The following is a 12,726-nucleotide window of genomic DNA, read 5'->3' as shown; positions in this document are numbered from 1 at the left end:
CTTTTCATTTGGAGTGGGATATGTCACAGAGTGCATCACACGGAGCAACACAGCTCTGTGACTCTGTCAGAAGGCTTTTTGCTGGATAAAGACATAGAAGTCAACCTCTAAGGACTGTTCATAGGTCATTGGTAACCTGTCTGCAAGACTAATGCCTGGAATGTATGCCAAGGCTTGGTCCTTTTAGGTGATTTGCGAAGTACATGAAATGTGATGGCTGGAAAGTGTGGATTATATTTGAATTTTTGTATTAACTGAAAGAAACATAGTATTCTGTTTCTTATCATCTGTCAAGTTTGATATTTATGATGTATTTGTCACCTGTATGTTCCACACTTTTAGAAGATGGACAAACAATTCAGTGACATTCTACTCCTTTATATTGACTTCTCATGTATCATCATTCAGTGTGAGACTTTACATAGTTTGTTTGTCTCTCAATGAATTGTTGGAATGCTGTAGGACAATAATGTGTTGATTTCTTCTCCTTTCAGATTGGAGTGGAGGATATGATTGCAAGGGCCTGGGACTCTAATCCCAGGGTTATCAAGTTTCCACAGAAACATCAAAAAAGCTCCTCTGCCAATGGACTGAGACGACAGAAGCGGGACTGGGTCATCCCACCAATCAATGTGCCTGAAAACTCCAGAGGACCCTTCCCACAAATGCTTGTCAGAGTGCGTGACAGTTATTACACATATCAATAACCATTTAAGTTTAAGTTGTCTTTTTGTTGTAAATTAGAAATGAGTTCATCATCAATTCTGATAACAATAACCCAATCTTGCTCTGTTTTGCTACTGCCCATCATACACCTTTTCTGAAGTTGTCTTTTTACTTTCATTTGAGGCAAAAACACATTCCAAAGACATCTTCAAGCCATACAACCCACGTCTGTTGGAGGTTCCCTCAGTAGCGGTGCGTGGGTAAAATCACTGGGGAAGCCAGGAAAAAAAAGCCATATTACAACATATGTGTTGTGATAATTGTGTTGTTGGCTCTATAACCTGTTAGTTCATATGCCTTGACACCGTGATATATAGGCCTAAGGCCGAGACAATAAGAAGACACATTGGCAGAATAAATTCAACCACACCTTTGTTTCATCACAAAACCGGAGAGCAACATCTGTCAGGTGAAGTCCACAAAGCATATTGCATGTAACAAACAGTTACATGACCTACAGCATGGTCAAGGAAGTTAATGTTTCCTAAATTTCCAGACCACTAAACGACTATTGATTTACAACTACGGAGAGTTACTGCAAGTCGCAAAGAAAACAGGGCTTCTTCCACTTTTCCAGCATCATTTCAACTTCATCAAATCACCTATCCTTAATCTAATACAGTGACAACGAAAAGATACCAAAAACTATTTAGTCCAATCAACGTAAACTAAATATAATGTGGCTGTCCATGTTTCTGATTTCTGTTTGTGTGTGTGTGCGTGCACGTTCATGAAAGTAAAAAAACAATTTGACTTACCCTACTTGTAGAGAAACGCCAATGCCATCCTCCTCTCTTTCATGTTGACGAAACGGACATATAGTACACACTTTTATTTTTTGTTGTCCTAGGGCTATCTGACTAAAATGCTTGCTCGCTAGCCTAACTTCCTTTCATTGGCAACGTTAGCTAGTTAACATTAGCCCTCTACATCTAGCTCCATATTGAACTTCCATCCTCTCAGACCAGGGGCACAAAGTATGAATTCATGGCTGGATCAGATTCACCATTATAATCATTGGCCAATACGGAGAATTAAGTAAAACCACAAGTCCCTATCTCTTTTTTTATCAAGGGAGGCCAAATGCTCGCTGGCTTCCGTTGCACTGAATGCTAGGGGTGGCAACAATTTCATACACTTTTGGGCCAGACAGCATCAGATAGATGGCCTACACATACAGAGACAGTTGGGCATTGTTTCACTCGCTCTAATGCTTTCTCCGTTGAGATACATTCAGCCTCTTGTGAATTTAAGGAAATTGATGAAACACAGAGATGAAAGATACATTATTTTATGTTTTTTCAAGCTCTGCTTGAACAGTTGTTCAATGAATTCAGGAGTATTTAGCACACTTTCAGTTGCTTGTATGTGTGTGTATGCAGGCATGCAGGAGTTGTTTAAACTAGCTCACTGGACAACAGGGATTTTACTATAACTGTTTTAGAAGTGACATGACAAACAAGCTCCATTCCTGTTGTCATGCTATGGCAGCTCTGTCTATCAGCTCCATGGTTCCAGGATGCTCCTGTAAACTGTGCAGCCTGTTATCAGTCCACCAGACGTCCAGGCCAGAGACAGCTTTCTCTGGGCCACCACAGAGCTCTCTCACGCCCATTTGTACCATGCGGCTTACACTCCCGGATTACTGAAATCGCCTTTCACCAACGAGTCGGCAAGAGGGCAGATTTTCAACCAAAGCAAAAAAAACACTCACACACACACACAAACAAACAAACAAACACAGACTGCAGGATCGTGGTTGTATTGTACCACCCTGCTAGAGAAGAATGGACAGCCTTTCATCCCCTTACCTCATGTTCAGCTTCAGATAGTTGGGTTTACTGACACCCCAGGTGTTCCTTTGTGTGTGTGTGTGTGTGTGTGTGTGTGTGTGTGTGTGTGTGTGTGTGTGTGTGTGTGTGTGTGTGTGTGTGTGTGTGTGTGTGTGTGTGTGTGTGTGTCGGCCACAACCTCTAGCAGTAGTGAAAGAGAGCCCTGTTCCTTAGCCATGGGGGATATGCATCACGTCCATGGCCCCGTGAGGTATTCTATCCTCATTTCTCTCTGCAACACGGCTTGACTGGGCTGTTCCATTGTGACAGCTGGCCAGTGAAGAGAGCAGAGGGATTTAGTTCTTTATCTCTCTTGTCTTGGAGGTGGCCGAGAACAACCCCTCTGGTTACAGCAGCACACTCACAGCACACTGATTCCTCCAGAGCTGTGGAAAGTCTCTGAATCTATCTCTCTAGCATTTTTATGATGTTACACAGCTCCACACACAGCCAGGTTCACCAGGGTTTACAGTAGGCTAAATCAGAGTCACACAGAGTGTTTCTTGGTAGTCTTAAACAAATCTACTTTGAAACGAAAGTATACACTTCACACACATGGTTATGGGCTTAAAAAGAAGACACCTGTACCATGTCAGAAATAGAAGACTGTAATATAACATAACCGTTTGACATAGAAACACCAGATTTTCATTGTTTAAAAAAATAATATATTGATTAATTATGAAATTATGAAAAATATAAATAGCATTCCACCCATGAGGCCAAAGAGAGCACTTTTGATTATTGACTGCAGGAAAGTGCTACCCTTTTGAGAGTAATTACACATTTTCATCTGAGAAACCAGGGTTTGCCAGATTGGCCTTGGATTTGGTTTAATTTAGTTGAACAGATGGAGAAAATGTATGCTTCCATGAACACAAGTAATATGGTGCAGCAGGAGGTAAATGTGCCTGTGTTATTGATTGTGATCTGTTCTTTATTGTGGCTGGCTGGGATACTCTAATATCCACTTCAGCAATGTGATTTTACTACTCCACCCAGATGTCCGGCCATATCCTGATTATCCTCACACACATCACACACCTCTCTCTCTCTTTCTTTCTTTCTCTCTATCTCCGCTAGGCGGTTCTGAAAGTCCTGGACAGTCTAGCTGCTAGTCTAGCTGCTGCTCCAGTGGTGTGTTGGTCCAGGGAAGGTTTATTAGATACGTTTATAAGGGATATCACTGCATGACACATTGAGTAGACCCCCTTCCCTTTTAACAGAAGGGAAATTATTAGAGTGAAACTAGCAGCACCAACATTCCACTTCAGGGAGGTTTTATTGTGAAGTGCAAAACCCTCATGAGCAATCTCAAGTAGTGTCGCTTTGATGGCAATAATTTACCATTGTGATAAAATACAATATTTTCCCCATGCTATTTATTCACTGTCCAATAAAGTATTGCTCTTGACAGAGGTAAGATTAATGCAACTGTAGATTGAAAACAGATACAATTAAATAGATAGTGAAAGAGATGGAGAATAGAAAGAGAGAAAAGGGGACTGATTGGTATTGGAGGAGAGAGAGAGAGAGCATAGTAAATATGTGAGGTTAGAGAGAACAGCTTTAGTTTCAGAGAGCAGCATTAGTTTCAGGCCATTTGTAGCAGTCTCATCTCAACTGTCTCCTCCAGCACCTAAGACTGGCCCAATGCCAGAGCCTCTCTGCTCCTCTCCGTCCTCACCACTGACTCCCAGTCAGACACACACCAGAAAGAACTAAATCATTATAAAAGAAGGGGTGATAAAGGAGATCAATTATAAAAACTCAGTCCTTGGGCAAAGCAGAGGAATGGAATGAGAGGGCCTTTGATTGAAGTCCTGATATGTGAGTGTGTTACGCCCACTCTGAAGAGAACTGTAATCTACACTGTGTGCTTTGGAAAGTCATTACATTCTTTTCTCCACGTCAAGGACGATCCTGAGGTGGGGCAGACACCAATCAGACCAGGCACATTTTTTTCCTTTACCAAAGGCAACCAATTATGCATAATATGAGACGACACCTCTGGGTAGGTGTTATGATGGAGTTATCAAGTTGTCCCTAAACTCTTCTGCTTGAGTCACACAATGGCTGGAGGCCCCTCATTTGGTGGGATTTTATGTAAATTGAATGCAGGAGGCATACAGTTTTCAACAAAAACAAAATATTGTGATTAAACCTACAGAAGCGGGTGGTTACTTGTCAGAACAAGTTTTGCAGCCAACTTTCTATGCCCGAGATGAAGCACAAGTTTTTAATAAGTTAGTCTCCCTAGGTAAAATGAAATGCTAAATTAAACCCTGCTCTTGACTCAATAAACCAATACAAGTTGGTGTATGTGTGGGAGAGAATCATCTCTATGGCATGGTAATACACCACTGTTTATAGAACTAGGTAGAAACACTGTATTGGTTTATTAATACATTCATATTCCAGTTATTTTAGTCTAGAATTTCTCTGTGATACCCACTAGTTTTTATATACAAATGTTCACTAAAATGTATTAGGAAAGCTGTATTGGATGTGCGCTTTCGTGCTTGCATGTGTGTGTTTGTACTAAGTGCTTGTGCCCGTGGCTGCAGTGTCACAGTAGCTGGCCCAGCTGTACAAAGGCAATCCCTCCACTGACTGACATAGAGCTCTGCCCCATAGCTGCGAGAAGTAGTTTGGGGTGGGGGTGATGCAAAAAAACATTTACGGGGTGGGTGGGGGGCTTTACCAGTGTTGCTGATGGCTATATCGGTCTGCTAATACAGGACTATTAAAGGCCCAGCGCACTACTTTTGTTAAAAAATCTTATTTTTTTTTAGGGTTGCTGCAGAACCCGTAGCACACCTACTTCCCGCAGCTATTTTATTTTATTTAACTAGGCAAGTCAGTTAAGAACAAATTCTTATTTACAATGACGGTTTACCCCAACCAGACCCTAGCCCGGACGATGCTGGGCATATTGTGCACCGCCCTGTGGGACTCCCAATCATGGCCAGTTGTGATACAGCCTGGAATCAAGCCAGGGTCTGTAGTGGCGCCTTTAGCACTGAGATACAGTGCCTTAGACCACTGTGCCACTCGGGAGACCATGCTATGTTCTGCACCTCACTAAATAACTGTCAGTCTGCAGTCCTCAGGCCTGACCCCTCTGGCAGCCTCCCTCAGAGACACACAATACCACACCTGAGCCCTCATTGGCAGGTCTCGCACCTCCCACAGCCAAACAGAAAATCCATTCAGCTCTTGGCTCCACCTGATTAGCCAGGCGTTGGTTGCCCACAGCTTGCCAATAAGGCCCTAATGTAGCCTCAGGGTGTTGGTGATTGGCCGGAGTGGGAATGCTGTTGCATTCTGCAGGTCTCCCAGGGATGGGCTGGACAAGAGGAAGCATATTGAGTAGTCGAAATGGATTGGGCATGAGAAAGGAGGCAGGTTAGCAAGCAGCGGTGGAAGAAAACTGCAGCAGCAGTACAAACCCCTCCTCCTCCCACTCCTCCCCCGAGTCTCCTGTCTCCAGAGCCCTCCGTCTTTATGAGGCGGGGGGGAAAGGAGTGTTGGTCTCTGCCTCGTCCATTCAGCCTGGAGAGCAGGAGAATGTGGCTGGCTTTATACTGCAGTCTACAGGCAGAATTTATGGCTGTATCTGCTCTATTCTTCCTGTTTGGGGACAACAGGGGAATTCAATCCATTGTTAATGCATGGAGACTGCTGGTCTATTTCAACAAAGTCCTGCCTGCTGGTTTCTCAGAGCTCTCATCTAAATTGGCCGGCTAATGTAGTAATTGGGTTTATTAGTCTGTCTTTAACTTCCATTAATATTTGTACTCCTAATTATCCCGTCTTCTCTCCCCACCATCTCACATTCTGCACCTCCATCTGTGTGTGCGTGTGCGTGTGTGCGTGTGCGTGTGCGTGTGTGTGTGTGTGCGTGCGTGCGTGCGTGCGTCTGTGTGAAATGTGTATTTTATTAGGATCCCCATTAGCTGTTCCGAAATCAGCAGCTACTCTTCCTGGGTTCAACCGTCCAGACAAAACATGACACATTACATAATACAGAACATTAATAGACAAGAACAGCTCAAGAACAGAACTACATACATTTACAAACCGCACATATGGCCTACATACTGTACCAATAGATACACACAAAATATCTAGGTGAAATAGGAGAGAGGCGTTGTGGCATGAGGTGTTATTGTATCTGTTTTTTTAAACCAGGTTTGCTGTTCATTTGAGCAAGATGAGATGGAAGGGAGTTCCATGCAATAATGGCTCTGTATAATATTGTATGCTTTCTTGAATTTGTTCTGGATTTGGGGACTGTGAAGAGACCCCTGGTGGCATGTCTGGTGGGGTAAGTGTGTGTGCCAGAGCTGTGTGTATGTTGACTATGCAAACAAATAGACATTTTCGACACATTATTGTTTCTTATAAAAAGAAGAAGTGATGCAGTCAGTCTCTCCACAACTCTTAGCCAAGAGAGATTACCATGCATAATATTTATATTAGCCCTCTGATTACAATTAAGAGCAAGACGTGCTGTTCTTTCCTGGACCAGCTGCAGCTTCACAACACTGAGAAAAAAGGGTTCTACGGCTGTCCCCATAGAAGAACTCTTTGAATAACTGTTTTTGGCTCCAGGTAGAACCTTTTTGAGTTCCATGTAGAACCCTTTGCACAGAAGGTTCTACATGTGAGTGTGGAGAGAGCCGATAGTGTCCCGTTCTGACCATAGTTCTTGTGTGTTTTACTATGTTGGGGTTTTGTGTTCGGCCTGGTATGATTCTCAATCAGAGGCAGCTGTCTATCGTTGTCACTGATTGAGAATCATACTTAGGCAGCCTGGGTTTCACTTTTGGTTTGTGGGTGTTTGTTTCCGTGTTAGTGTTTTTCACCACACGGTACTGTTTCGGGTTTTCTGCACATCGTTTATTGTTTTTGTATTTCAGTGTTCAGTTCGGTTTTAATAAATCATCATGAGCACTTACCACGCTGCAAATTGGTCCGATCCTTGTTACACCTCTTCAGAGGAAGAAGAGGACGAGAGCCGTTACAGATAGAGAGAGCCAAATATCCCTTTTAGGACCCTTTTTTCTTAGAGTGTAGGTTGTTCTTTACAGCACTTGACCACATGACTGGTAAATAATCAAGATAAGACTAAACTAGAGCCTGCAGGACTTGTTTTTGGAGTGTGGTGTCAAAAAGCAGAGCATCTCTTCATTATGGACAAACCTCTCCCTGTCACGCTCGTTGATGGAAGAATCAGACCAAGGTGCAGCGTTCTAAGCGTACATCATTTATTTTGATGAACACGAAAAAACAATAAACGACAACCGAACGTGAAGCTACATGCAGTGCAGAAAGCAACTACACACAAACAAGATCCCACAAACTAAAAGGGGAAAAAGGCTGCCTAAGTATGATCCCAAATCCCTTGTTGGTTCCAAGATGGCGTAGCAGTGTAGACGTGTTTGTTTAGTCCTCTCGTGTACGTTTGTATTTTTCGTATTTCTTGTATATATTTAAAAAAAAAAAAATCTATCTCTTTTCGATTTTTAATTCGATTATACCTTCGGTAACCAACCTCACCCAATGTGATACTGAATCGCTATTATTTTTTAACTTTGGAACACATTCAAGAACCCCCAGTAGCTAACCAGCTAATCAGCTACAAGCTAATTAGTCATTTTTAGCCGCTGCTAGCAGCTTTTACCTTCTGCACAGACACCAGCCCTGTTATTAGCCTGGATATTACTCACCAATTTACCAGCATCGGACTGTCTCTCGACAACAACGCCGGATTCCTGCCGTAATCCCTGAGCCACTACTTCTGATCCTCACAGCTAGCTTGCAGTTAGCGCAGCTAGTTTGCAGTTAGCGCAGCTAGCGCAGCTAGCGCCACTGCCACGAAGTTAGCACCAGTTAGCAAACACAATTCTACAATTACAACCTTTCTTTCGCCATCGCCATCCGGCTTGGATTCTCTGTCGAGACGACCACGTCTGGTCTGCAGATCAATATCCCATCCGCTGTGCCCTCAACCGGCCTGTATCTGAGCAGACCCCCTCCGTCTGAGCAGACCACCCCCCGGGCTACTAACTTTAAACGCCGCGTGCTAGCTTAGTGGCGGCTTCCCTGCTCCATCTACGGCTGCCCCCTTGGCACTATGATTACTTGGCTACATAGCTGATGCCTGCCGGACTGTCCATTAATTCACGGTACTCCATTCTGTTTATTTGTGTTTTATCTGTCGGCTCTGTGTTTTAACTCAGGCTCTGTGTGTAGTTAATCCGACCCTCTCTGCCTAGTCGTCGCCATTTTTACCTGTTGTTGCTGTGTTAGCTGACTAGATGCTGTTATCTCACCTGTTGTTTTAGCTAGCTCTCCCAATCAAGACCTGCAATCACTTTATACCTTACTGTATGTCTCTCAAATATCAATATGCCTTGTATACTGTTGTTCAGGCTAGTTATCATTGTTTTGGTTTGCAATGGACCCCGTAGTTCCATTCTCCATACCTCTGATACCTCCTTTGTCCCACCTCCCACACATGCGGTGACCTCACCCATTGAGACCAGCATGTCCAGAGATACAACCTCTCTTATCATCACCCAGTGCCTGGGCTTGCCTCCGCTGTACCCGTGCCCCACCATACCCCTGTCTGCACATTATGCCCAGAATCTATTCTACCACGCCCATAAATCTGCTCCTTTTATTCCTTGTCCCCAACGCTCTAGGCGACCAGTTTTGATAGCCTTTAGCCGCACCCTCATCCTACTACTCCTCTGTTCCTCGGGTGATGTGGAGGTAAACCCAGGCCCTGCATGTCCCCAGGCACCCTCATTTGTTGACGTCTGTGATCGAAAAAGCCTTGGCCTCATGCATGTCAACATCAGAAGCCTCATTTGTCTTCATTTGTCTTACTCACCGCTTTAGCACACTCTGCCAACCCTGATGTCCTTGCCGTGTCTGAATCCTGGCTTAGGAAGGCCACCAAAAATTCTGAGATTTCCATACTGTAGTAACCTGGTATATTTATGTTTACCAATAGATGGCAGTATTGACTCAAGACGGAGGTTTGCTTCCCGCTATCCGTAGCTATTTCCTATGTCTGCCTATTTAACTATGATTAAGAAAGCTTCAGGTAGGTTTAAGCCAGGTGCATAAGATAATGTAAATCTAAGTTACAATTAAATACTAAACTGTATGTAAGTCTCATGAGTCGTAATTCTAAGAAGCCTTTAAGGATACTACACATACCCAACTATAACACTTTCCGTCAAGATAGAACTGCCAAAGGGGGAGGAGTTGCAATCTACTGCAGAGATAGCCTGCAAAGTTCTGTCATACTTTCCAGGTCTATGCCCAAACAGTTCGAACTTCTAATTTTAAAAATTAATCTCTCCAGAAATAAGTCTCTCACTGTTGCCGCCTGCTACCGACCCCCCTCAGCTCCCAGCTGTGCCCTGGACACCATCTGTGAATTGATCGCTCTTCATCTAGCTTCAGAGTTTGTTCTGTTAGGTGACCTAAACTGGGATATGCTTAACACCTCGGCAGTCCTACAATCTAAGCTAGATGTCCTCAATCTCACACAAATCATCAAGGAACCCACCAGGTACAACCCTAAATCCGTAAACATGGGCACCCTAATAGACATTATCCTGACCAACTTGCCCTCCAAATACATCTCTGCTGTCTTCAATCAAGATCTCAGCGATCACTGCCTCATTGCCTGTATCCGCTACAGGTCCGCGGTCAAACGACCACCCCTCATCACTGTCAAACGCTCCCTAAAACACTTCTGCGAGCAGGCCTTTCTAATCGACCTGGCCCGGGTACCCTGGAAGGATATTGACCTCATCCCGTCAGTTGAGGATGCCTGGTCATTCTTTAAAAGTTACTTCCTCACCATATTAGACAAGCATGCTCCGTTCAAAAAATGCAGAACTAAGAACAGATATAGCCCTTGGTTCACTCCAGACCTGACTGCCCTCGACCAGCACAAAAACATCCTGTGGTGAACTGCAATAGCATCAAAGAGCCCCCGCGATATGCAACTGTTCAGGTAAGTCAGGAACCAATACACGCAGTCAGTCAGGTTAGCAAAGGCCAGCTTTTTCAAGCAGAAATTTGCGTCCTGTAGCTCTAACTCCAAAAAGTTCTGGGATACTGTAAAGTCCATGGAGAACAAGAGCACCTCCTCCCAGCTGCCCACTGCACTGAGGCTAGGTAACACTGTCACCACCGATAAATCCGTGATAATCGAAAACTTCAACAAGCATTTCTCAATGGCTGGCCATGCCTTCCTCCTGGCGACTCCAACCTTGGCCAACAGCCGCCCCCCCCCCCGCTGCTACTCGCCCAAGCCTCCCCAGCTTCTCCTTTACCCAAATCCAGATAGCAGATGTTCTGAAAGAGCTGGAAAACCTGGACCCATACAAATCAGCTGGGCTTGACAATCTGGACCCCCTATTTCTGAAACTGTCCGCCGCCATTGTCGCACCCCCTATTACCAGCCTGTTCAACCTCTCCTTCGTATCATCTGAGATCCCCAAGGTTTGGGAAGCTGCCACGGTCATCCCCCTCTTCAAAGGGGGAGACACCCTGGACCCAAACTGTTACAGACCTATATCCATCCTGCCCTGCCTATCTAAGGTCTTCGAAAGCCAAGTCAACAAACAGATCAGTGACCATCTCGAATCCCACCGTACCTTCTCTGCTGTGCAATCCGGTTTCCGAGCCGGTCACGGGTGCACCACAGCCACGCTCAAGGTACTAAACGATATCATAACCGCCATCGATAAAAGACAGTACTGTGCAGCCGTCTTCATCGACCTGGCCAAGGCTTTCGACTCTGTCAATCACCATATTCTTATCGGCAGACTCAGTAGCCTCGGTTTTTCTAATGACTACCTTGCCTGGTTCACCAACTACTTTGCAGACAGAGTTCAGTGTGTCAAATCGGAGGGCATGTTGTCCGGTCCTCTGGCAGTCTCTATGGGGGTACCACAGGGTTCAATTCTCGGGCCGACTCTTTTCTCTGTATATATCAATGATGTTGCTCTTGCTGCGGGCGATTCCCTGATCCACCTCTACGCAGACAACACCATTCTGTATACTTCTGGCCCTTCCTTGGACACTGTGCTATCTAACTTCCAAACGAGCTTCAATGCCATACAACACTCCTTCCGTGGCCTCCAACTGCTCTTAAACGCTAGTAGAACCAAATGCATGCTTTTCAACCGTTCGCTGCCTGCACCCGCACGCCCGACTAGCATCACCACCCTGGACGGTTCCGACCTAGAATATGTGGACATCTATAAGTACCTAGGTGTCTGGCTAGACTGCAAACTCTCCTTCCAGACTCATATCAAACATCTCCAATCCAAAATCAAATCTAGAGTCGGCTTTCTATTTCGCAACAAAGCCTCCTTCACTCACGCCGCCAAACTCACCCTAGTAAAACTGACTATCCTACCGATCCTCGACTTCGGCGATGTCATCTACAAAATAGCTTCCAATACTCTACTCAGCAAACTGGATGCAGTTTATCACAGTGCCATCCGTTTTGTTACTAAAGCACCTTATACGACCCACCACTGCGACCTGTATGTCCTAGTCGGCTGGCCCTCGCTACATGTTCGTCGTCAGACCCACTGGCTCCAGGTCATCTACAAAGCTATGCTAGGTAAAATGCTGCCTTATCTCAGTTCACTGGTCACGATGGCTACACCCACCCGTAGCACGCGCTCCAGCAGGTGTATCTCACTGATCCTCCCTAAAGCCAAAACCTCATTTGGACGCCTTTCCTTCCAGTTCTCTGCTGCCTGCGACTGGAACGAATTACAAAAATCTCTGAAGTTGGAGACTTTTATCTCCCTCAACAACTTTAAAGTCCAATACAGCTAATGAAAGACACAGATCTTGTGAATCCAGTCAACATGTCCGATTTTTAAAATGTTTTACAGGGAAGACACAATATGTAAAGATGTACATCTATTACCTAAAAACACATTAGCATAATCCACCATCTTTTATTTGTCCACCAACACCAGTAGCCATCACCAATTCGGCTAAACTAAGATATTTATAGCCCCTAACCAACAAAAAAACTCATTAGATGACAGTCTGATAACATATTTATGGTATGGGATAGGTTTTGTTAGAAAAAAGTGCATATTTCAGGTAG

At 44.5% G+C, this 12,726-nt stretch overlaps 1 protein-coding gene across 4 annotated transcripts in view; it reads left to right on the top strand.

Annotated features, from left to right (window-relative positions):
- Positions 1-12,726, top strand: part of LOC129851070 (cadherin-4-like) — a 450,252-nt gene that overhangs the window by 321,223 nt on the left and 116,303 nt on the right. For all 4 annotated transcript variants that reach the window (XM_055917262.1, XM_055917261.1, XM_055917259.1 and 1 more), the window contains one exon: positions 495-677. In XM_055917262.1, coding sequence (XP_055773237.1) covers positions 495-677 — 183 coding nt within the window. The remainder of the gene's footprint in view (positions 1-494; positions 678-12,726) is intronic.

The sequence above is a fragment of the Salvelinus fontinalis genome, chromosome 3 (assembly GCF_029448725.1).
Source record: "Salvelinus fontinalis isolate EN_2023a chromosome 3, ASM2944872v1, whole genome shotgun sequence".
Classification (NCBI taxonomy): Eukaryota; Metazoa; Chordata; class Actinopteri; order Salmoniformes; family Salmonidae; genus Salvelinus; species Salvelinus fontinalis.
Note: the sequence above shows the minus strand (reverse complement) of the source record. Positions and strands in the feature narration are given on the sequence as shown.